This window comes from Neophocaena asiaeorientalis, unplaced genomic scaffold, assembly GCF_003031525.2.
Source record: "Neophocaena asiaeorientalis asiaeorientalis breed wild unplaced genomic scaffold, Neophocaena_asiaeorientalis_V1.1 scaffold177, whole genome shotgun sequence".
Lineage (NCBI taxonomy): Eukaryota > Metazoa > Chordata > Mammalia > Artiodactyla > Phocoenidae > Neophocaena > Neophocaena asiaeorientalis.
Genome location: NW_020172779.1, coordinates 4,973,064 through 4,998,186, shown reverse-complemented (window position 1 = coordinate 4,998,186; position 25,123 = coordinate 4,973,064). Strand labels below are relative to the sequence as shown.

General features: G+C 34.4%; 1 protein-coding gene across 10 annotated transcripts in view; it reads left to right on the top strand.

Moving 5' to 3' along the window:
• The window catches only part of TAF2 (TATA-box binding protein associated factor 2), an 81,495-nt gene that overhangs the window by 31,112 nt on the left and 25,260 nt on the right, over positions 1-25,123 (top strand). For 9 of the 10 annotated variants that reach the window (XR_003002728.1, XM_024741231.1, XM_024741228.1 and 6 more), the window contains 10 exons: positions 305-419; positions 768-877; positions 2,727-2,792; positions 4,864-5,116; positions 6,553-6,693; positions 9,328-9,438; positions 13,656-13,849; positions 14,701-14,840; positions 17,681-17,750; positions 23,829-23,938. Coding sequence is in view for 9 of the 10 variants with exons in the window: in XM_024741231.1 (XP_024596999.1) it covers positions 305-419; positions 768-877; positions 2,727-2,792; positions 4,864-5,116; positions 6,553-6,693; positions 9,328-9,438; positions 13,656-13,849; positions 14,701-14,840; positions 17,681-17,750; positions 23,829-23,938 (1,310 nt within the window). In the remaining variant the exon portion in view is untranslated. Of the gene's footprint in view, positions 1-304; positions 420-767; positions 878-2,726; positions 2,793-4,863; positions 5,117-6,552; positions 6,694-9,327; positions 9,439-13,655; positions 13,850-14,700; positions 14,841-17,680; positions 17,751-23,828; positions 23,939-24,529; positions 24,837-25,123 lie in introns of those variants that run through there. The other variant, XM_024741234.1, reaches the window with a different exon arrangement.

Here is a 25,123-nt window from a genome sequence, read left to right as displayed (position 1 = left end):
ATCTTGGAACTTTTCAATTGTTACATTTTTTTCATTTCAAGGCACTATATTAATAACCCAGTAGAGTGGTTTTGCTTCTTTCAAAAAAACTAATTTCTTAATGTTTCAGAATTTCTTTTTAAATCTGGGGAAACATTTTTCACAAGAATTTTGAATACTTTGCCACCTGGTTTAGAGTGGGGTACGCTCTTAAGCTTTGAACCAGGGGGAATGCATTTGAAAATTATTACTACCCTAATGAATAATTTATTTTGTTTAGTACGTATTTATTTTAGTATGCAAAAATTCCTTTACAATTCTTCAGAGACCAGAGCGGAGTGGTAAAATTTTATGGAAGTTTTGCCTTTAATAGAAAACGAAATGTCTTGGAATTGGAAATAAAACAAGATTATACATCTCCTGGAACTCAGAAATATGTGGTAAGTTTTTTTTCCAAAATGGCCTCCTGCACTGCTTTCTCGCCAGTTTAAATAAAGGAAGGGTTTATGGTTGGGGAGCTGGTTGGAAGTTTCATAGTGAGATTTTTTTTGCAAAGAATGAAATTGAGAAAGCACCAAGTGTCAGGGAAGGGAGAAGAGGGTTGCTGATACAGATCTTGGAGGAAACAAATTCTCCCAATTATCCCCACCTCTGGTACCAGCCGCCTTTGTGTCTCCACATGGAGGTCTTGTATAGTGTTATATCTTGATATATATACCTGTACACATAAGAACACACATTGGTTTTTTTTCTAGTACTATCTTTGAACAGTATGTTTCTTTTTAAAGGGACCACTTAAAGTGACAGTACAGGAGTTAGATGGATCCTTCAATCATACATTGCAAATTGAAGAAAACAGTCTTAAACATGATATACCCTGCCATTCCAAAAGCAGAAGGTAGGCATTGGATCTTAACTATAAACTTCAGTCTCACAGATTAAAATGCCAAAATAAAAACCCTAATGTATACCTAATTTTTAAGTAGAGAACATGTTATCTAATATTTTCCCCCCCTTTTACTTCAAGTTAGTATTACCGAACGTTCTTTTTTTTTTTTTTTTTAATTTTTTTTTTTTTGGCTGCGTTGGGTCTTTGTTGCTGTGCGGTGGCTTCTCTTGTTGCGGAGCATGGACTCTAGGTGTGCAGGCTTCATTAGTTGTAGCACACGGGCTCAGTAGTTGTGGCTTGTGGGCTCTAGAGCACAGGCTCAATAGTTGTGGCGCACGGGCTTAGTTGCTCTGTGGCACGTGGGATCTTCGCGGACCAGGGCTTAAACCTGTGTCCCCTGCATTGGCAGGCAGATTCTTAACCGCTGTGCCACCAGGGAAGTCCCCAAACATTCTTTATTTGCTTTCTGTTCTTGACAACATTCGTATCCTTAGAATTAAATAATTAATTTTAAAATTTAGGTTTGAGAATCCTTATTTTGTAGGGACAGGGGGAAGTGGAATGGAAGTTTGAGTTTTTGGAGCCAGGAAAACTTCAAGACAAATCGCTTAGGTTCATTCTTATTAGTCTCATTTGATTAATATCTATAGAAAATATTGGGGAAATGGTCATTGACTATAAGGAGAGTAGCTGAATACATATGTCACGAAAAGCCCCTGCATCTTCTTTACTACGTCTCCTTTACTCTCCCTTTTCTCTGTATCACCATGCCCTGAAAGAACATTCTTGATGTCTTTCAAAGGCACGTTACCAGTTTACTTAAAAAATGTCCAATGGTTCATCTTTTGTTTAATATATTTTTTCTTTACCACTTTTTTTGTTTCTTAATTCAGCTATTAGCATATGCTCTGAATAGTGAAAGGAATGTGTAGAAATATCAAAATTTCAGAGACAGAAGTCTTATACTTATGACTACACTTAGGTTATCTCACACAGACAAGAATGTCAGTTGATTTGAAGGCGTTTAGAGAACTTGATTCTGAAATCTCTGTAATCATTCTCTGTGAAAATTCTTTCTTAGTTCAGAGTGAAATTCTTCTTCTTTTTGTCCTGCGCACCTTTGAAATCGAGAACATCTGATTGCTACCCTTTTCATAATATTTCCTTTGTTTTGTTTTCTCTGTAGTAATAGCATGTCATTTATGTATCCTTTGGTGTGAGGAACATAAAAAGACTGTGCTCTCTTTTCCTATTTTGTCCTCATGTGACCATGCATTTAGTGTAGTGTCCGGTAGATTTTATGATTCAGGAGTAATTTGCATGGAAGCAGTTGCTTTTGTTTTGGCTTATCTTAAATCTTGTGCATATTATTTATACATATTAATTAGTACTGTTAAGATGTTTTGTAGTTTACCACTTGCTTTATTTCATATAGGACAGCACCTTGCATGTACATAACATGTTCAGAATTATTCATGTCTCATTTCAGGCCTGGTTATTTTTTTGTTTTTTTATAAAGGATTTCCTTATTTGGTAGATCTCTTATCTTTCTGTGTAAGACTTCCAGGTACCAGTTTTTGGGAATATATATATGTTTTAAGTTAACATTTAGTTGTATATTTCTGATTTTTGTTAAACTTTGATCAGGAAGACATTTTAATATCATTTACTTCATTCCCTTCAGTTTCAAAATAGACAGGTTTTGTGGTGTTTAAATTCCATTACATTTTCTATCTCTTCCTCCTTAGGATATCTTTCAACACTATGTGAAATTCTTAATTTGAACTTCAGCTGCTCTTTATCTGTTTTCAGAATTGGAAATGTCACAATTTTCAGACTTACTTTTCCTTAAATGTAGGAATAAGAAGAAAAAAATTCCACTGATGAATGGAGAAGAAGTTGACATGGATCTTTCTGCAATGGAGTAAGTTAGTTACTTAAGTTTAAGGATATAACATTTTCTGCATTCTCATTTGTCTTGTAATATATTTACATCTAAAAGTATGTAAATGTCCTGAAATTAGTGCATTTAATACTTTCAGAAGGCAATAAAAACCTTATGTTGAAAACAAATTTTAACATAAAATTATAATTAATCAAAGAGAGAAAAGTAAATCTAGCCTGGCCCAAGTGAAATTCAGAGGAAGTAGCCTTGAATTAGTTTTCTTGCTTCCCTCGTGGCCTCTAGAGCATTGCTTCTCAAACTGAAGTGCGTGTAAGTCACTTGGGGAATCTTCTTAAAATTCAGTTTCTGACCCAGCTCTTCACTAGTGGGTCGTGATAGTTTGCATTTCCAGTGAGTTCTCAGATGTTATTGGTTTTCTTTGTCTTTGGACAAAGCCCCAGGGCACTTTAAGACTTGCTATGTTTGCAAAAAACAATTTAAATATCATTGTAAAAATTTTGTGGTAATATTTATTGATTGACAGGCATTTTATTTTTAAATATAATGTAGCTCAGAGTTTATTTCGCCCATCCATATTGTGCCTGTGTAGTTTTTATAAAACATCTGTAATTATTTACTAACTTGGTTACCAAATATCACTTCTATTTATTACACAGTTTATATAATCTTTCCATATTAAGTCCTTGCCTGTAGTAAGTACCCAGTAGTATTTGTTGAATTGAGTTTATATTTCAGGTGGTGTTCTTTGATAAGAGTGTTAGACTAGATTTTTAGGCTGGTTGCTTTTCTCTTTTTTGGCCATGCCCCAGGCGACATGAGAAATCTTAGTTCCCCAACCAGGGATCAAACCCGAGCCCTGTGCAGTGGAAGTGTGGAGTCTTAACCACTGGACCACCAGGGAAGTCTCTAGACTAGATTTTTAAAACTGTTCTTGTTACTTTGAGAGGTACATGAGGATAAATTTATGCTATACCTCTGAACTATGATTTCAGAACTTTCTGTTTGATAAAAATCATGAGTCTAGCATATTTTTAATAATAAGTCAGCTAAGCAAATTAATTTAATAAATTAATAAGAAATAAGTTTATCTGGGACTTCCCTGGTGGTCCAGTGGCTAAGACTCTGCACTTCCAATGCTGGAGGCCTGGATTCGATCCCTGGTCAGAGAACTAGATCCCACATGCCACAACTAAGAGTTCGCATGCTGCAACTAAGAGTTTGCATGCCGCAAGTAAAGATCCCACATGCCGCAATGAAGATCCCGTGTGCCACAACTAAGACTGGATGCAGCCAAATAAATAAATTAGTTAATTAAGAGAAAAAAGAAATGTTTATTTTAGTTACAGATTGATGTCTCATAAAGAGTGGCATTTATAGCCATTAGCAAGTATTAGACTTTAGGAAATAAAATGAAGAAATTTGGTCCAATTTCCCCTTTTCACATCATACAATCCCTAATCAAAATCCCCAAATTAATATTTTCAGATGGATTTTTTTGTTTCAACAAGATCAATATAGGGCTACCCTGGTAGCGCAGTGGTTAAGAATCCGCCTGCCAATGCAGGGACACGGGTTCGAGCCCTGGTCTAGGAAGATCCCACATGCCGCGGAGCAACTAAGCCTGTGCGCCACAACCACTGAGCCTAAGCTCTAGAGCCCGCGAGCCACAACTACTTAAGCCCGCGCCTAGAGCCCGCGAGCCACAACTACTGAAGCCCGCGCCTAGAGCCCGCGCTCTGCAACAAGAGAAGCCACCGTGATAAGAGAAGCCTGCACACCGTAACGAAGGGTAGCCCCCGCTTGCTGCAACTAGAGAAAGCCCGCGTGCAGCACCGAAGACCCAACACAGCCAAAAATAAATAAACAAATATATAAATAAATTTATAAAAAAAAGGATCCATATAGATAGATTAGACATTGTGAGAAACTTGAAATTCATATTAAACATAATGAGAAAATTGTCAAAATGATCTTTAAAAACATGAACGCAGTAAAACTGCATGGAGAAGGGAATCTGGTTAATAAATGCTGTGTTTTTATAAATATATGAAATTGAAAAAATAAATAAAAAAATTATATTTTCTTTCAGTGCTGATTCTCCTTTGCTGTGGATAAGGATAGACCCAGACATGTCGGTATTGAGGAAAGTAGAATTTGAGCAAGCGGATTTTATGTGGCAGTATCAGCTCCGCTATGAGAGGGATGTTGTGGCACAGCAAGAGTCCATTTTGGCCTTGGAAAAGTTCCCCACTCCAGCATCTCGGCTTGCCCTTACTGACATATTAGAACAGGAGCAGTGTTTCTACCGCGTGAGAATGTCAGCTTGCTTCTGCCTTGCAAAGGTGAGATTATGTACAGTAGAAAGAAAACAAGATGGCTGATGTGTATTTTAAAAAAACAAAATTATCTCTGAAGGTGAATTAAAATTCACCGTAGTCTTTAATTTTACTTGGTGGTTGGTCTCTTGAAAGCTTTTGCCACATGCTTTTAACAAGGCTGATTTGGAGAAACACGTTTTGACCTGAAAATAAGTAATGCACTAAAATTTTATCATTGTCAAACTGAAACTGAGAGTTTAAAACCAAAGAGAATTTTCCCATTTTACTGAATTGCCAACCAAAGAATTGTTAATGCAAAGAATGTAAGAAATTCCTTGGTTTGAGTGATATTTTATATTGTAGTACATGAAATCAGTTCATCTTAATTATCCCACTGTGGTGGTGATTTCTTGTTGGTTTGAGCTTAGTAATCAATATTAGGGATATGGAATTTAAAATGATAGGTTCTATTATTTAATGTAATAGAAAAGTTAATTTATTAAGAAAACTACATATTTTTCTTTAGATACAAAAAAAAAACCTGAAGGTAGAACAAATGCAAGCCAGAAAATGCAGACAAATATTTGGCCAGAAATACTGGGTTCCAGGTATTTAAAAAGCATATTGGTACTAGGTTCATTCCCATATAGTAACTCTCTTGCCTTCCTCCCTGCTAAATCCACTTGTCCAGCATTTCAACAGATTATAATGGTTTAGATTTGTTTTATCTCTCATGGTAACTAGTGAGCGGTTTGATTCCTACATCTACTCAGATATATGAGGGAAAATGTGATTTTCTTTGATAATCATCTGCTAAGGATGTAATTTCATTGCTCCTATAAAGTTCTTCGTGATTCTCACATGCAAAATTCTTAGCAGATCTGTAAAATTATAGACTTATTTAAAGTTAATTATAATTTCATTCTTTTCAGATGTGATTTTTATATACACTAAGGTATCAATAGCAAGATGTGGATTTTTTGGTAAAGTGTTCTTACAGACTTAGGTGGTAGCACTGTACTTGCTTAGTTTTAAATTAGGGTAGATTTAAAAGCCTTATTTAAAATCCATGGTGTTGTTTCTATCTGATAAATTTAAAACATTAGAACTGCATCTGCCTAAATGGACAAAACTTACTCAGAATAAAGTCTTTGCAAACAAGTTTTCTTAAAACATAAGAAGAGTGCTCCAGTTTAGAAACTAACTTGTTGAAAACAGTTACAAGTGTACATAAGAATTTTAGGGGGGGTAGAGTTTATATATATTTATAAATATATAAATATATTTATGTACATTTTCTTGGAAATGATCATGAGAAGCTAAAATGTATTAAATTTCTAAGAACTGAAATTGTTATAAATGAATCCGATTGTATCGATAACTTTTAGAAAGCTATTTTATTTATTTAAAAATATGTTTTCCATGGTGGTCAAATTACTTCATTTTCTAATTACTTGCAGATTGCAAATTCAATGGTGAGCACATGGACAGGACCACCAGCCATGAAGTCACTCTTTACTAGGATGTTTTGTTGTAAAACTTGTCCAAACATTGTGAAAACAAACAACTTTATGAGCTTTCAAAGTTACTTTCTACAGAAGGTACAGTCTCCCTTCTAGTTTTCTTATGATTGTTTTTTGCCAATATCTGTATATCTCATTTTAACCTGGGGACTCTTCAAATATTATTTACTTTCTTATAAATGATTTTTTGTGTGTTACATGTGTATACATGTGTTACATGTGAACACATGATAATGTGTTCTCTTTTTGCTCCTAAAATGTTTTCCAAAGTTTCAGTTGTTCATTGATTTTATGAACTGTGTGCGAGTAAGTCACTGTCCATATTAATACTAAAGTAAGTAGAAATGGATAATTTGACTTTTTGGTTGGTTACATGGGGGATGGAGGTATGGGTGAGTCCTTCTGATGGCCATCCTTGTAGGATGTGGACAGCATTTCTGAGTCAGAGACAATACAGCACACAGCTCTAGTTTCAGTCCCAGCTCTGCTGCTCACTAGCAGTTTGCAAGAGGACAAGTTTCTTAACTCTCTAAACCTCAGTTTACTCAATTGTAAATTTAGCTTTTTTAAAAATTAAATAATATCAAGCATGTGAAGTGTTTCGCACTATATTCTTATCAAATAGCAAGTTTTTTACAAATGGTAATTTAGAAAGTGGTGGTGTGATAGAGCCACTGTTATAGGAAGTGATGTGGGAATGGCAGGGTGGTCAGCATTTGGGCAATTTGGAAATCATTTGTAAAATATTTTGAGTAAGTTAGTAATGAAGGCCCAGATTAGATTAACTAGATTAACTAGAAGGAGGAGTAAAGTTGAAGTAGAGAAAAACTAATGAAGCCTATTCTTTCATGATTTGGTGTTGAAGAGTGTGAGAAAGGTGACATGTTGAGGATAAAGCAAGGCTGAGAAAGGACATTTCAGGTTTTGTTTTGTATAGAGGGAGAAAAAGCTTGAGGCATGTTTGGCACAGAGAAAGGAACCAGTGGAGAAGCAGAGATGAAATATTCATCTCTTGGGAGCAAGTAAATATAAAAAACATTAGAGCAAATTCTGAAGTTATTAGTAGTGGGTGGGGACATAGTTGTGAGGTTAATTTTAGAAAAGATAAGAACATTCCTTTTTCTGAGGCAGGTAGAAAGCAGATTAAAAGTAAATGAAATGATAGATGTTGAGGGGAATGTTAAGCAAGGTGAGATTTGTATGTGATGGAGAGAAATGTGAAAAGAATTACCCAGCCACATTGAGACACATGCTGAGAGTGGAAGTCATGACATATTGATAGTGAATTTCATCAGCAGAACAGATTCAGGAGATCGGGTTTGGGAAAAGCCAGTATTGGTGTGATCAAAGAAGTCTGAGGCATCCTGTTATTTTAAAGAACCGAGCATTTCATAGTACTTGAACATGGTTGCTCAGCTCTCTATTGCCATTTCACTAATGTATGGTCTGAAAGCAAGTTAATTTCTGTGACTACCGAATGTGTCCCCTTCATTATGCCATTGTACTTCCATATACCTGAGATCAATATTCAGATTGGGAGTTGTGATCCATTAATGAGGGGGGTCATGAAATCAATTTGGAAGTTTTTTTTTTAAAATAAAAGAAAACAATAGGCAGTATCAGAACGCGACACATGAAATAAGGGTAGGTGTAAGGTTTTTTTTTGTTTTATTTTTTACTTTGTATACATGACGTGTGTGTGTGTTTGGGATGTAAATGTATTTCTTACTGTGGGTTACAGTCAAAAAAATTGGAAAAGCAGTGCTTTTAGACTAGTTCACCTTTCACATAATACTTCTAGTGGCAGAAAAGAGAGAGAGAGGATTAGTGCTTAAATCAAATTTAAGTCCTATTTCTATGGAAAAAAAACTTTCCCTCAGTTCTTACAGCATTAATAATAACTATTATAGCACTGACCGTCCCCTTGCTTCTGGTCCTTCCAGCAAGCAAAGGAGTCCTGCTACTTTCTGTCCCCCAGCTTAGAGAGAATAGTTATTTTGAATCAGAAGACGGGGTAGTCCAAATCTCTCTGTGTACTGGGGACTGTGATGTTTATTTGTCTGTAGTTCTGCCTCGAGTTTGAATAGCTTGGTTTTACTGGTAGAGGTTACCACTGTGAGTCAGGCTTCTACTTCCTTAGAAAAGTTGCCTATGAAAATTTGGAAAGGAGAAAGTTAAGCTGGATTTTAGATAATTTACCATTTTTCCTTAGGCTGAGAATGGGGCAGTGGTACTGGAGAATCAGTATCTTCTCAGACTGGTGATTGAACTCTACTGTCTGCCTGCCACATGCCTCCAGCCACTGTATCCATTAATCCTGAAAATGGTTGTGAGGAAACTAGACTCCTGCTCAGTAAGCAACTAGCTATAATAATCCATCTTAATAGATAGTGGTGTAGAAGTTGAACAATGGTCTTATCTAATGTTAAAGCCCATACCTTGTCCCTTGTAAAACACAGAACTGAATTTACATTACACATACCTCTTCTGACAAATGGGCTACCGAGTGTATCCAGTTATGCAGCTTTCCCCTTGGTTTCCTACTCAGCTCCTTTGTTAGCATGTTTGAGACATGTTCCCAGTGTGAGGGGGTAGGAATCAGTGGGGGTTGGAGTCCATCCAGATACCTGTGTCAGCCCCAGAGTAACCCTGTTTCAGCATATACTTCATTGAATTGTAGTAATGAAAATTAAACAAAAATTTTTTTTGTAGACTATGCCAGTTGCGATGGCTTTATTGAGAGATGTTCATAACCTTTGTCCCAAAGAAGTCTTAACATTTATTTTAGACTTAATCAAGTACAATGACAACAGAAAAAATAAGGTAAGATACCTTAGTATTATAAAAGTAGCCAGTGATATTTTGTTTTTAAAGAAATATTTAGACTGTGAAATCATTGTTGTGTCCATTATACTTGAAATTTATAGAGAAAGAAATATACAAACATGATTTATTATAATCAGTAGATGAAAACCAAGATTACTTGGTTTTTAAATGTTCCGTATACTGTTATAACGTGGAGATAGAAGTACATCAAATTTTGGGAACTCAGCTAACTTTTGTTTTGGTGAAGTCTGACAGCCCAGTTTAATTTTTATTCCTTTTTTCTTTTATCAAGTGATACCCAGAAAACAGTTCCTCTTGGGATAACTTGTTCATTGATGAATTTGATTTTTTCTTTTTTACCCTTATGTGTGTTTTATTCATTTATTTAGTAAATTACTATTGAATGCCATGCTTCAAAAGTTACTTTACCTTACTTGTTATCATTCTAACCATCAGCAAGTGCTTTTGAGAATATATGCTATGCTAGGCGGTATAACACGTTACATAGAAAGAATGCATGGTAGTTGCCGTCTGGAATTTCATTTAAATTAAACGTCTATTGAAGAACTGCTGCATATCACAGTCTGATTCTGGGGCCTCAAGGATTCAGCCTAATGGGGAAATCAGACAAGTAAACAGGTTATTCATAACTGCTAAAGTGGAGGTATGTATACACAAATTTCTAGGGAGATTCGGAGGAAGTAGTGCCTTCTTCCAAGGGTATAGAGAGACACTCAGGGAAGTTTTGTACATAAGATGTGACCCTCGAACTGAGTCATAAACAATAGGATTTTCCCAGTCTGAGTAGGGCCAGTCTAGGAAGGTTACTCCGAGCAGAAGGAACAGCACATATAATGACACATGTAACTTGTAGGATAAGTTGAATTCATGAGAAGTTTAATAAAACATTACAACAGTAAAAAAAAAAAAGTCACAAGTGGACCTCCCTGGGGGCGCAGTGGTTAAGAATCTCCCTGCCAGTGCAGGGGACATGGGTTCAAGCCCTGGTCCAGGAAGATCCCACATGCCGCGCAGCAACTAAACCTGTGCACCACAACTACTGAGCCTGCGCTCTAGAGCCCGCGAGCTACAACTACTGAGCCTGCGTGCCTAGAGCCCGTGCTCCATGACAAGAGAAGCCACTGCAGTGAGAAGCCCACTCACCATGACGAAGAGTAGCCCCCACTCGCTGCAACTAGAGAAAGCCCATGCGCAGCAACGAAGAACCAACGCAGCCATAAATAAATAAATTTTAAAAAAGTCACAAGTGTTTTATTTACAAATGGTGATTTATAGTGAAAAATCAAGAAGGCAAAATTTTCCTCTTTAAGTCAGTAGAGTAACATTCAAATGATTTAAGAGTCCTTAAAAAAATTAGTTCTTTAAAGAATACATTATAGCTGATACACTTTCTTTCCATTTTTGAATATTGTTAAAAAAGGTTTTGTAAGATTCTTTCCTTCCTAATCTGCTGGTTTGTTTTGACTTTCACTTATAGTATTGCTTTCTTCACCTACACGTGAATTTCTTTTTTTGAAGATATAATTGTCTTCAATTAAGACTAGCATACATCTTAATCCCTGAAGATATTAAGGACAGAATAAATGCAAATAATAACAACACGTAATACTAGCTAGTTTTTTGTATGTTCCATGGCCTGTACCAAAACTTGATTAATATGATCTTCATCAGACCTCTGAGATAGATACTATAATTATCTCAGTTTCCATTTGAGGAGATAGAAGCTAGTAAAAGCTAACCGATTTACTCAAGGTCATATATGCGGTAGGGCCAGGGGCAAAACCCAGATTTGTCTGATGTCAAAACTTAAAAATTATTGTTGAGAGAAAAAGATTTTGTTGTTATTTAAAGATTTGCAGATTAATGGATTAAAACTGGAAGAAAAGATGTGATTGGATGGTGCCTAAGAATACTTCATTGATTTTCTTATGTTTGCTTTTAAAGTACTTCACTTCCAACCACTAATGATTTGTCTCTGAGGGCTTTGGTTAAGCATATTTTTTAAAAAAGGTTCACTATATAAAGTGCATGAGAAGAAATGAAAGATTTTTCTGGGATTAAGATTAAATTAGAGGGGCTTCCCTGGCGGTCCAGTGGTTAAGATTCCGCGCTCCCAATGCAGGGGGCACGGGTTTGATCCCTGGTCGGGGAACTAAGATCCCACATGCCACACAATGCGGCCAAAAAAAAAAAAAAAAAAGATTAAATTAGAAATACAGAACACTAAATGCCAAAAAGAAGTTGGGATTTGGGGGTGGGGAGATATTTTTTTAAATTTTAACATCTCATGAATTGGGCAGGAGCGTTAAATTCAGTATTCTAGATAACTTAGTTTTCAAGAAGACTAAAATTAAATCCCTTTCAAGCCTGGTTATTAGTCATTTTATATGAAAATCTTTTATATATACACATGAATTTCTAACATATATTTCTCATAAATCATATATACACTTATGAAATTTGTCTTCTTAAATAAGTATGCAGAACATGGGTTGAACTATTCCTGATACCAAACGATCATTGTTAAAAACTTCAGTCAGCATTTGCTGCAGTATGTTGACGTTGATGCCTTCAGTTGGTTTTTTTTGTGGGAAGTTTTGCTGTATGTACTAAATGCCCCCACACCCCCCAGTTGTGTTTCACAAATTATTTATTCTTCACTTGACTTTGGGGTGATCAGATAATCTAGCCTGTTTGATTAGGAGTATAGTGTCTGTGAGAATTGGATATGGTCTGAGGGGTAAATGTTAAATATTTTGGTTTTTGTACTTCATCCACATCCCTGTCTCATTTTTGATTTCTGAGTTTATTCTGTGCTCTGAATACTTAGTTCAGAAATGGTTAAGTAAATGGTCTTTTGCTTTGTTAGCAAAGTAGTTATCAGAGGTAACAATGAAACTATAAAAATACTTGGAGAAAACCTATGAACATTATTTAAATGATCTCTGAATGCAAATGGCCTTTCTGAGTGTGAAATAAAACTTAGAAACCGTAGAGAAAAGGTTGACTGAAGTTATAGAGATTAATTTTTTTAATCATTAGAACAGTTTGAAAACAAAACTCATCCATGGTGAATACTTGTGGAGTATTTTGTTTTTGTTTGTTTTTATGTGCCTTGTTTTTTTTCCTACCTGGTATTCGAACATAGGAATGTTTAGGGACTGTGCCATTATGTGTGTCAGTTGGAGGTTCTGGCTCCATGGTGGAAGTCAGAAGGGGCCAGGTCTTCTTCCTTTGTCTCCTAGCAGTTTGTTTTGCCACAGCATAATCCCAACACTGCTGATAGAAGTAATTAATTTGCTTGCTCCATGTTCAGATTTCTAGGCTAGAGCATCTGAGTTGCTGAGTTTAAATCAAACCACACTCAGATTGCTCTCAATAAATTGCTTCTCTGGGAATTGACTGGGATATGGATTTAGGAATTTTTATTTGTTTTTTTGGATGGTTTCCTCCCTTTTCTCTGCTTCTTTTGCTAGAACTCCTGTTATTTGTATGTCATGTGTTCTACACCAGCCTTCCAACTTCCTTGTGCTTTCTTTCCTATTTTTTATCTTTTTTTTTTTTTTGCTCAAAATTTTTGGAGTTTTTTTCAATTTTATATTCCAATTTAATTTTTATTCTGATTCTCTGCATATTTCTTTTTTTAAAAAATGTATTATCCTGTTGGAAGGGATATCATTGGTTACTTCTCAGACAATATTAATGGTCACTTTTGAATTTTTTTCCCTCTACTGGTTTTCTTTTCCTTGTATACTCTTATTTCCTCCAAGTCGCTTTTCCCACTTTGTTCTGGTCTCTCTTTATGTTAATGCTTTCTTCAACTATCTGGTGACCCTTGGTTGGATGTTTTAGATGAGAATAGAGCACTGAAATAGCTGATTTGAAGCTCTGTATTACCAGCAGGATTTGTGGACTGTGGTCTTCCTTTTAGAGGAATCTGGCTAGATTACTATGAGAGTGTCTTACATGTAGTAAACACTTGTCAAGTAAAGTAATGTATTTCTAATTTGTAGACCTCTTTCACTCTTTTTTCCACTGTGTGACTCTATACAAAGGACGGAATTGAATACTAACCTGAAAACTTGCTTATGTTTTCAGATGAATTATGTTTTTAAGTTATCATATTTTATTTTATTAACTTTTGAATAGAAATGTAAATTCTGTTGTCTTCTCGTAATTATTTTTTGGCTCAGTTTTCAGATAACTATTATCGTGCAGAAATGATTGATGCCCTTGCCAACTCTGTTACGCCTGCAGTCAGTGTGAATAATGAAGTTCGAACTTTGGATAATTTAAATCCAGATGTGCGACTCATTCTTGAAGAAATCACTAGGTTTTTGAATATGGAAAAACTTCTTCCGAGTTATAGACACACCATCACTGTCAGGTATGATGATTCTTCATATTTGTTTCTTAAAGTTATTTGCTTTCATAATTATAAGAGAAATTTATTTGCATAGAGAATTGGGAAATATAGTAAAGTAAAAGAAAATAAAATTCTGTATGATTCTACCACCCATGGATAAATTATTGCTATTTTGGAGAATGGCCTTCTAAAATTTTCCTCTAGTAACATATAAATTTTAAATTATTTGCCATATTGTATATATAGTTTTTATATTCTGCTTATATTATAAACACTTTCTCATGTCATCAGAAATTCTTCATAAGCATTGTATTTGATGTCTGCATAATCTTTTATCCCATTGGATATAATTTAAACTCTATCATAGTTTATTGTTTATTATTATGTAATTATAATACTTATATAATATTATTATATTATTAGTTTATTGTTAGGCTTCTTTTAAGGCTTCTGTCAACTTTGTATGTATGACTGTCGACAATTTCTGTCTATTTCATTAGGAGTTCGCTAAAAAAAAGTTGATTTACCCATTCAACATTATGAACAGTTTCAACTTTCCATATATACTAGTGAATAAACTATATATGTATTACTAAAACTTTTGGAGAGAATACTTTATTTAAGTTATGTTTTATGCTAAATACATTTTTCTGAAGTGTGTTCCAGTTAAAATACCTGAAACTGAATTTCCAAAGTTTTGAAATTAGTTTTCTTTTAATAGGGTTTTTTATTGTCATTGCAAAAATTGAATGTTAAAAAATTAAAAAGTGGATTCAAATTACATTCATTTTTCAGCTTACTGTTATGGATTAATTTCTAATGCCTTGGAAACAAGTTTAAAAGAGTATTTAACTATAAATACATTTTCCTAGTTGTTTGAGAGCCATACGAGTGCTTCAGAAGAATGGCCATGTGCCAAGTGATCCAGCTCTTTTTAAATCTTACGCAGAATATGGCCACTTTGTGGACATCAGGATAGCAGCTTTGGAAGCAGTTGTTGACTATACTAAAGGTAATGCTTTAGAAATATATGCCCATAGTCATTTTATCAATAGAAAGAATTGTTTACCATTTACTATTTAGTTATTAGGGTTTTCATATTATGTACAATACAGATATTTTGATTTTAAATTCTTGACTCACTGATTGAGAGTTTTTGGTAAATGTAGAATTCATATAAAAATTAGTAAATGAGGGAAAAGAAAAGAGTTATAGATAGATATCTTTGGTCTTTCTGAAAAGTTAGTGTATCATTTTATAGCTTTAATTACATGTTATTTTAAGAAATAGAAGGTTTGGGAGAAATTTCTAATTACATAAGGTTTCAAGAAAACATTTTGGGGCTTCCCTGGTGGCGCAGTGGTTGGGAGTCCGCCTGCCAATGCAGGGGACGCAGGTTCGTGCCCCGGTCCGGGAGGATCCCACATGCTGTGGAGCGGCTGGGCCCGTGAGCCATGGCCGCTGGGCCTGTGCGTCCGGAGCCTGTGCTCTGCAGTGAGGGAGGCCACGGCAGTGAGAGGCCCTCGTACCGCAAAAAAAAAAAAAAAAGAAAAGAAAAGAAAACATTTTGTACCTGTCAAAACTGTTGTCTGTGAAAGTAGAGCAAGAGATACAAGTAGGAACTTCAGGAGGGGGATTAGGCAAGGCTTTGTGAAGTTGAAAAAAAACAAGGAAAAAGATGAATAAGAGAACACTACATATTCAAAACATTTTCAGAAATACAGAGAAGAAAGTTAAGGTGATGAAAATATTTTCAAAAATTGTCATAAAAGGCTTCCCTGGTGGCACAGTGGTTGAGAGTCCGCCTGCCGATGCAGGGGACACGGGTTCGTGCCCCGGTCCAGGAAGATCCCACATGCCGCGGGGCGGCTGGGCCCGTGAGCCATGGCCACTGAGCCTGCGCGTCCGGAGCCTGTGTTCCGCAACGGGAGAGGCCACAACAGTGAGAGGCCCTCGTACTGCAAAAAAAAAAAAAAAAAAATTCTCATAAAGAATAGAGCAGGTGGAAGAAAAGCAATAATCCCAGAAATAAAAGAATACTTTGAAAGAGTGTAAATGAGACTGACCTAAGCTAGAGTCTGATGAAATTTAAAATTTTAAGGTTAAGGAAAAAATGTATAAGTTCCTGGGAATATCAGAACCCAGTTATTGTACAAGGTGAAAGAATACTGTGGCTGTAACTTCTTCAGAATAAGAAGAGTTCAAAAGACAGTGAACACAGGCTAACATAATGCTTAGGAAAAATTATGACCTAAGATTTTCTACTTTGCCAAGTTGTTCCTATAGCCTTGAAGACTTAGAAGTACATTTCCTATGTAACATTTTAAAAAACAAAATTCTGAAGGATAATTTTCAGCTGACCTGTAAAGGAATCAAAATAATAACTCAAGATTGATGAAAGTGTGATAAGAAAGGCCCAGTGACAAGCAACTATGCCTATAAAATAAAGAGCTAAGCTTAAATATTTGTTAACATGGTTGTAAAATGTAATGCAAATTTCAAAGAAATTCTTAAAAAATAACATGTCAGTATAAGAACTATGTAAATCTAAAATTCCAGATTATACTAAAATATGGGAAGAATAAAGAAGTTATGATAACATTCTCATCTGAATGTAGAAAGAGAGGAATGGGTGAGGGAAATTCTTCAGGAGATATCGGTTAAGTTTCTCATGTTAAGTAGAGGAAAATATACTCAAATCCTTATAATTTTTTGTAAATTTCAATAGAAATACTGCTTCTAGAAAGACATTATAAAAGAGTAAGAACAATATAGTGTGTGTGTTATATGTGTTGGCCCAAGTTCAGAAAGGACTGTCATTTGTTCTTCCTTTTTGTTGAGGGTTAAAGTAGTCTTTCTTTTAAAAAATGCTGGTTAAAATAAGAAAGTTTTTTCACGTATTTCTTGGCAAGAAAAAAAATGTAATCCTATGTCAGTTTTCAGTTTTATTTTGCCTTTTACCAATTTGTGAAATATGGAAATCTTGAGGTCTACCAAATATGCCATTATTCCCAGCCAAGGTATATGAATGATGTTCACTCACATAAATCATATAATACGAAGAATTCATGAATTAGTACTACCTGAAATCAAATAGAATGCTAATATTATGATTTCCAAAAAGAATGCTAAATTAATAAGTGTAATTTAATTGAGAGATGTTTAAGTGTGAACCATAAATCCTGTTCATTAGAAAATGAAAAAGTGGAAAATATTAGAAATAAAATTCTAAAAATAAAGCTTTTCAATCATAAAAGTAATACTTTTTGAAAAGGTAAATGGAAATAGCTAATAAGTTATTTTGTTAAAGTTAATTATATTTATAGTACTAGTTTTGCAGTTGTTTCTTATAGTGAAAAGTTAAGGCTACTCTTTTGTCTTAAATGAAAGAAACCACTTGGGCAGAAACAGTTTACCATACTGTATGATATAGTTGAGATACCATTGAGTATCGAACCTCTCTATAATTTGACTTAAGCATCTAGAAAAACAATTTAAACACATTTCCATTTAGAGTTAATCATCTCTAATTTAGAGCTCTTAATAAATTACAATTTGTTTTATGTTGTATTTACTGTTGATTTGCGCCTTAGTGGAAAATACATTCTTGGTCCTGTTTTATGTTTTGGCTACATATATAGCACAGTACTTGTAAAATTTGCCAAGTGGCCTGTTGCATTAAAACATGTAAGGAATCACCTGCATCCTTGAACTCTGATTGGAAATACGGCTAAGGCAGAATCCTAAATATTAAAGGCAGAATCCTAAATATTAAGTGTAAATTCCCTATTTGTCACTTGTTTAAATTTGTTATAATTAACAACAAAAGTATTTCTTTATTTTTATTTTCAGTGGACAGGAGTTATGAAGAATTGCAATGGCTACTTAATATGATTCAGAATGACCCTGTACCCTATGTAAGGTTAGTTTTTTTATGCTGTAATATTTTGGTTTTGTAAGTCCTAAAGTAAATAATTTCAGAGCATTATACTTGTTCCATGTATATGGAACATGTATATAATTTTTGAAAATACAGGAATGTGTTATCCATTTACTCATGTCCTTTTTTATTTTATTTGCCTTTGGAAAGACATTTTTAAAAATACATTGTTACTAAGGGTAATTCCCTGAATTTTACATGTGATTTCTATTGTAACTTAAAGAAAAGCTTGTGTATCCGTTTTTAGTGCACATGGAGGAACAAAGCCCTTATCCTAAAACCTCTGTATCGATTGATTTAATCTATTTTAAAAGTAAACAAGAGCAGTGTTTTGATGTATCCCATTTGTTCCTTTCTATCTTATATAGAATCTTAATTTTTAATAAATGGACTTAGGATTTAAAAATGTAATATGACATTGTTAAAAATTTAGAAAATAAGGGATAATAAAAGAAAATCCTGGTCCTGACATGTTAACTATTTTCATTTTTGTATTTTCTTCTTCATTTCTGCTGCTTTCTTTTGCAAAGTAGGATATTTATAGTGTATTCGAGCAGGATTAAAATTTTTACCATTTCTGCCGTCCTTTCTTTACACCTAGTAGACTCAAATTTGTGTTCATATGTTGTAATAATTCAGTCTCATAAAATGAAATTTGAAAGCTGGAAGATAATTTAGATTTTAGCTTTTCCAACTAGAAATAAGAACACAGACCTAGAGACATTGTCTTCTTCAACTTTACACATCAGTTGGCAGATATTTTTCATCTAAAAAAGCATACAAATAAACTCTGCCTTTTAACTTCACTGAAATGCATCTGAGCATGAAGAATCCATGTAAGGGATTTCAGCTAACTGAAATCTATATTTCAAGTGTTTTAAATGATGCTTATTAAATAAATATTCTTTGTACAAAGTTCTTCTCTTTGTATTTCATAGTTCTTGATTTGTGATCTGAATTGTATTTTAGATAATTTGTCCTTGTATTGATGTGTACCAGGGGTAAGGTTGACATGGACAAAAATCTCATAATCACCCATTCTGAAGTAAATATTCATATAAAAGAGAATAGGCAGGAAACCAGCCTCATCTCTTTATCTGACAGAGCTCATGCATTTGAAAGTTTATAATAAGATGCTGCTGATGACAAGTAGGGACAGAAAGTATAAATACAGTATAAATAAAGCTTATCATGTATTCATTTATGTTTTCAATTCACATCAAGAACTAACATCAAGGCACATATTTCTCTTTTTTTTTAATTAATTTACTTTTATTTTTATTTTTGGTTGCATTGGGTCTTTGTTGCTATGCATGGGCTTTCTGTAGTTGAGGCGAGCAAGGGCTACTCTTCCTTGTGGTGCACAGGCTTCTTGCTGTGGAACACAGGCTCTAGGCACGCGGGCTTCTGTAGTTGTGGTGCGTGGGCTCAGTAGTTGTGACTCACGGGCTCTAGAGCGCAGGCTCAATAGTTGTGGCACACAGGGTTAGTTGCTCCGTGGCATGTGGGATCTTTCCGGACCAGGGCTCGAACCCACGTCCCCTGCATTGGCAGACAGATTCTTAACTACTGCGCCACCAGGGAAGCCCCAAGGCATATATTTCTGAGATCTTAAAATTGTGATTTGAGGATCATTTTCAGCAGATTATAATATTATATAATACTTGTAGTTATGTTTCTAAATTATATACTGTACAGTCTAAATGATTGCTTTTGAAATGTGGAGCTGTTAATGTCATTCAAATTTTAAGAGCACTGTTATTTACATTCTAAACTGAAAATCTGTATAAAGATATATTTCATGATTATATTTGATGTGTTTACTTCATAAGTGATGTGATTCATTTATATCACGAATAGGGAACCTCTTAGGCTTTACTTAATATCATCTAGCCCATAGTTATAGTTAAAAAAAGTTCAACACGTCTTAAAAAAAGTCTTTAATGGCAGTGAATGATCACAGGATAGGAGTGTTACCACATCAACAGTTATTGTATGTGTGTATTATTTAGTGTCTTGGGATATCTGTCTCTATTTTTGTGGGGGTTTTTTTTTTCTCTATTTTTTATGCTTTGAATAGGAGCTCTGTCCTTTTCTCTTTGTCCCCATCATTACCTTTTCTTTTCCTTCCTCCCTTCCTATCTATTTATATTGAGGTGTAATTGACATATTAGTTTCAGGTGTGTAGCATATTGATTCCATATTTCTATGTTTTAGAAAATGATCACCACTATAAGTTTGGTTAACATCCATTACCATACATAGTTACAGATTATTTTCTTTTGATAAGAACTTCTAAGATCTGTTCTCTTAGCAACTTTCAAATATGCAACACAGTATTACTAACCATAGTCACCATTGCTATATATTACCTCCCCATGACTTATTTATCTTATAACTTGGAAGTTTGTACCCTTTGACCCCATTCACCCATTTCACCACCCCCCAGCTCCTGCTTCTGGCAACCACCAGTCTGTTCTGTTACTTTTTCTTAAACTCGTTGAGTAGCCATCATATAGAACTGCTATATTCTGCTGTGTTAATTGGATAGAATTCTTAATCTTAAATGTAGGTAAACGTTTCTGTTTCTGTCTGTCTTAAAATCAGTGACATTCGTCTTTCCTGCCCCCAAAAAAGCGTTTTATTTTTATGGCTTTTGGTTGATTTTTAAACTCCTAATAGTTAGATGGCCATTAATAAGAATTAAAATTTTTTTAGATGTTGATTTTAAAAATTTCTGTATTATTATGTATATCACAATTGCTGATTTTTTTAGAGTTAGATAAAGCTCTAAAGAATTTGGGGGCTGAAACCTTAAAATTTAGAGGAAAGAAATTAGTTACTTGTAATTACTCCTTTATGCTTTAAAGCTAAATTTGAACACCATTTCTACAAGGATACTTTATTGACTACCTGCACTAGGTCAGGTCCCTCAAGTCATAATTGCCCATAAAATCCTACAGTTGTTCCTTTACTCAAGTACATACATACTTCCTATGTATGTGTATTATGATAGTTTGATTTTTTTTGTTACTGCTGTCTCCCCCATGAGAGTATAGTTTTAAAAAGACAGGGACCTTGTCTCCTTTTGCCACTGTATGTCTGGTACATAGCATGATGCTTTGCATATAGGTAATTAAATACATGTTAAACAAGTGGTTGGATATAATTTTTTCCCCTCTAATCATATATATGTTTAACTTAATTCATATGTTAAAAAAAAGTGGTTTTTATCTCTGTAGTGACAACTGTATGTAGAAAAAAACCTTAAGCTGTTTAATTATTTTTAAATGTTTGGGAAAGTTCTTGGTCTTTTATTTGGGTTTGATGTTTTAAATGTAATAATAGGGTTGTTGGCTTTCCTTGTATAGTCTTCTCTCAATAGAAGATTTTCAGGGCTTCCCTGGTAGCCAGTGGTTAAGAATCCGCCTGCCAATGCGGGAGACACGGGTTCGAGCCCTCCTCCGGGAAGATCCCACATGCCGCGGAGCAACTAAGCCCGTGCGCCACAACTACTGACCCTGAGCTCTAGAGCCCGTGCTCCACAACAAGAGGAGCCACCGCAATGAGAATCCCTTGCACTGCAACGAAGAGTAGACCCTGCTCACCACAAATAGAGAAAGCCTGAGCGCAGCAACAAAGACCCAATGCAGCCAAAAATAAATAAATAAATGAAAGATTTTCAGATTGTAAATCAGTTCTTTATTAGGATATCTTAAGAATTTAAGTAAGTGTGCTTTCGTTGGTGCATTGTTTTTAAAACAAATGAAATTTACATTTTTGAAAATTACAGTTTCCTTTCAATGGGAATAACTTAAAATGCTCATTCAGATTTGGAAAAATATAAACTCACATTAAGAAGACAACTTAAAAATAGCGTATAATTATTTCAACCAGAGCAATAATTCTTAACATTTTGGATTATTCCTTTCTGGTCATTTCTAGGCATGTATATTACTTTTTACATTAATAAGAAGAACTTATTAAATATACTTTAGATTTGGGTAGGATTATTTTAAAGATGACATGGAATTATCTTCTCATGTTGGAATCAAGCATGCATATATGATCACAATATATCATTTCCTCAAGGGACACACTTACACTCAATGCCTTTTCTCCAGAGAGATTTTGAACATTTTTCTGGTTTTGATTTGACTGCATTTCTTATAGATAATGATTGGCAATGGGATTGGACTAGTCCACCAAGAAATTTGTCAGTTGTTTAGGGAAATAATGTGATGTTTTTGCTACCGTGAACGTGGCATAAACCCATGATTTTCTCAGGATTTGCTTCAGGTCTGTTTCGTATATCTGAAGTGTATGCTTATTGTGAATTTTGTTTAATCTCTAAAAAATTAAGCATAAGATTCTCATTTTCTGCCCTTAAACTTTATCTCCTCTGAGTATTGCATTGAGTGTATAGTCAGTTATAAATACTTCCTTGTGAAAGCCTTTCTTCTATCATCTAAACTTTAAAGAAAAATAACTTGAAAAAATGCTTAATTTACTAAAAGTAGTACACATAATAATCATTATTGCTCTTTTAATTATAATTTCAGAGCTATCCCCAGAGTACCATTTACAATTCATTGGCATGGCTGTAAAGAGTTTGTAATGATCTGAGTAAATATCATAAAGTTTTATTTGTTGGGCCCTACCACTTTGGTGTTTGGGGTAGTTGGGGAAGCAGCCGGATAGAAACTTAACTTTTCTTCTTCATGCAAATTAAAAATATTAACATCTTCTAAAGAAAAATCCATCCACGTTTCAAACGGTGTTATTTACCTGTAATACCGATCTATTCTTACAAACAGAAATTGCTCATAAAGATATGAAAATATCTTTACTCATAAAGATATGAAAATATGGATATGAAATATCCATAAGGTATGTGTCCCCTTTCGTATTACCTATGTATCAATTGCATCTATAACCACATTTCACGTTTGGTTCTCGTAGCCTTTCAATAGTCTTCAGTCTTAAAATTTCAAATCACAAAAGTATGTTAACAGTGAAAGTCACATCTTTCAGTTTTACAGACAAGATATTGAAGCCAAAAAGGGTTAAGTGACTTAAACTACAGCCTTGCAGTTCTACTTTCCTCCCATCTTTTTTTCAAGTACAATTCCAATTTGATCTCTTGCCACTAAACGTAAAAATTTCCCAGGTTCACCTTCTTTAAGGTCTTGCTAACCTCAACAAATATAGTGACCTAAGTTTCTTTCTTCCTTAGTTATACCCAAGCCTTCCATTATTCTGAGATCTTGACTTTCTCAGACCTAGTCCTAGACCTGGCTTTTATCCTGAATGCTAGACTACTGCCGTGGCTTCTTTGCTTCTCCTTTTCTTTCTCTATTCTTTTTTTATGGTGTCTCCTGCTTGTAGCCTTGGGCATTTGTTTTTCAAATTTTGTATTGGTCACATGTCCTATTTTTCAGAAGACTCTATAATGTGTTTGGGTAGCCTTTCATGTAAGATAAAAACTTCCAATAGTGGAGTTTAACTCCTACCCTCTGTGAGGATACTTTTCTTAATTGACTCTCTTAAGCTTCAGCTTATTTTGAGGAAACCTTTTTGCAATCTCCATATTTAAAATAGTGCTGCACATTTTTATGCTTTGCAAAGTTACTATAATAATAAAGTTTATATTTATTGTCTCAAATGTAGACTTCTTGGCCTACATGTGATTTTTTTTTTGCCTCATTTTAAGATTTTTATATTTACTAACCAGTCCTTTTTGTAAACTTTTCTAAGAAGAGTAAAATGTTCATTTTAGAAGTGGGATAGGAAATGTTGGTTAGGAATATATAGACTCAGGTTTTAGAAGACCTCATTGTACCCTAAGGCACTTTTAGAGAGAACAAATCCACCAGAATTTTTTAGTAAAAAAACAATAGTAAATGTTTAGAATGCAACATAATGTCTTTTGAAATGGAACTAAAACACAAAGCTAGATCTCAGAAGAGAGAGGATAAAATAGGAAGGAGGAACTGCAGATAATTTTCAAAAGTTTTTATTTAATGGTTAGCAAAAATTTAATTTTTCTTTATCTTTCAGACATAAGATTCTAAACATGTTAACTAAGAACCCACCATTTACCAAGAACATGGAGTCTCCCTTATGCAATGAAGCTTTGGTAGATCAACTTTGGAAACTTATGAATTCTGGTAAGACAGCAATGGCTTAAAAAATTTTTTTTATTATTGGGGTATTTTCATTTTATAACAGGTTATCCATACTAAAGAACTGTGGTTAATTTTTGTCCTTTTTTTTTTTTTTAAGGAGAATACTTACCTTCACAGTAGTGGCTGTGATTATATTTGCTAAGGACATAGATACTCACTTTGCCCCACAGGGTGGTTGAGGAAACAAAAATATTAATTTATGGGAAAGTGTCCCAAATGTTTAAAGAGCTGTAGACATGAATTTGCAAATATTATTGTTATTTCAGAAGGTTACAGAGGGTTGAAAAAATGGCTTCTCACCTCTTTTCCCTAGCCTCCTAGAGGCCTTTCCCAGAGGTAACTCATTTCTTGTGTATCCTTTTCAGAGCAGTGCGTATTGTTACTGTTCTGTACCTTGGAGATCATGGTATCTCATCACAGTTTTAATTTCCATTATTTAAGTGAAGTCAAGAGGCGGTTAGTGCTCCCAAGCATGAGCTCTGGAACTAGTTTGCTGAGGGTTAAGTCTCAGCTGGATGACTTACTCTCAATGTGACTTGTCTAAGCCTATCGTTTTTCATTTTTAAAATGCAGGTGATGATGGTACCTACTTCTGCAAACTGAAAATTAAATGAGTTCATATTTGTAAAACACAGTAACTACTTCATATTATGTGCTCAAAAATGTTGTTATACTAACATAGTAATGATATCATTATACTTCTCATATATGTCAGCTATTTATAGTTCCTTTCATGTAAGTCATTCATATTCTTTGCCATTTTTATTTAATTGAATTATTGGTCTTTTCCTATTGACTTCTAACTGTAGTATATATGTAAAGAAAATTTGCCTTATGTCTCTGATATGTTGGAATTGTAATACTGGTTTTGATTTAAAATTCAGTGGTTTTGATTTAAAATTCAATCAAAAGCTAGGCTGAAAAGTGTTTTGCTTAAAGACAAGTTGTTACAGATAGATGGTGAGGGAGCAGTGGGTACTCGTTCTAATAAATATGTCACTTTACCTTCTTTCTAGAATATTGGAAAATAACTTGCCCTGCCTATCTTATTAGTGACTGCTTCACTGAATCACAACTAAATACCAAGTTCTGATTCTTTTTCAAAAATTATTTAATTTACTATCACTGAGATGTTGTGGTTGTATAACTTCTGTCCCTCAGTTTCAT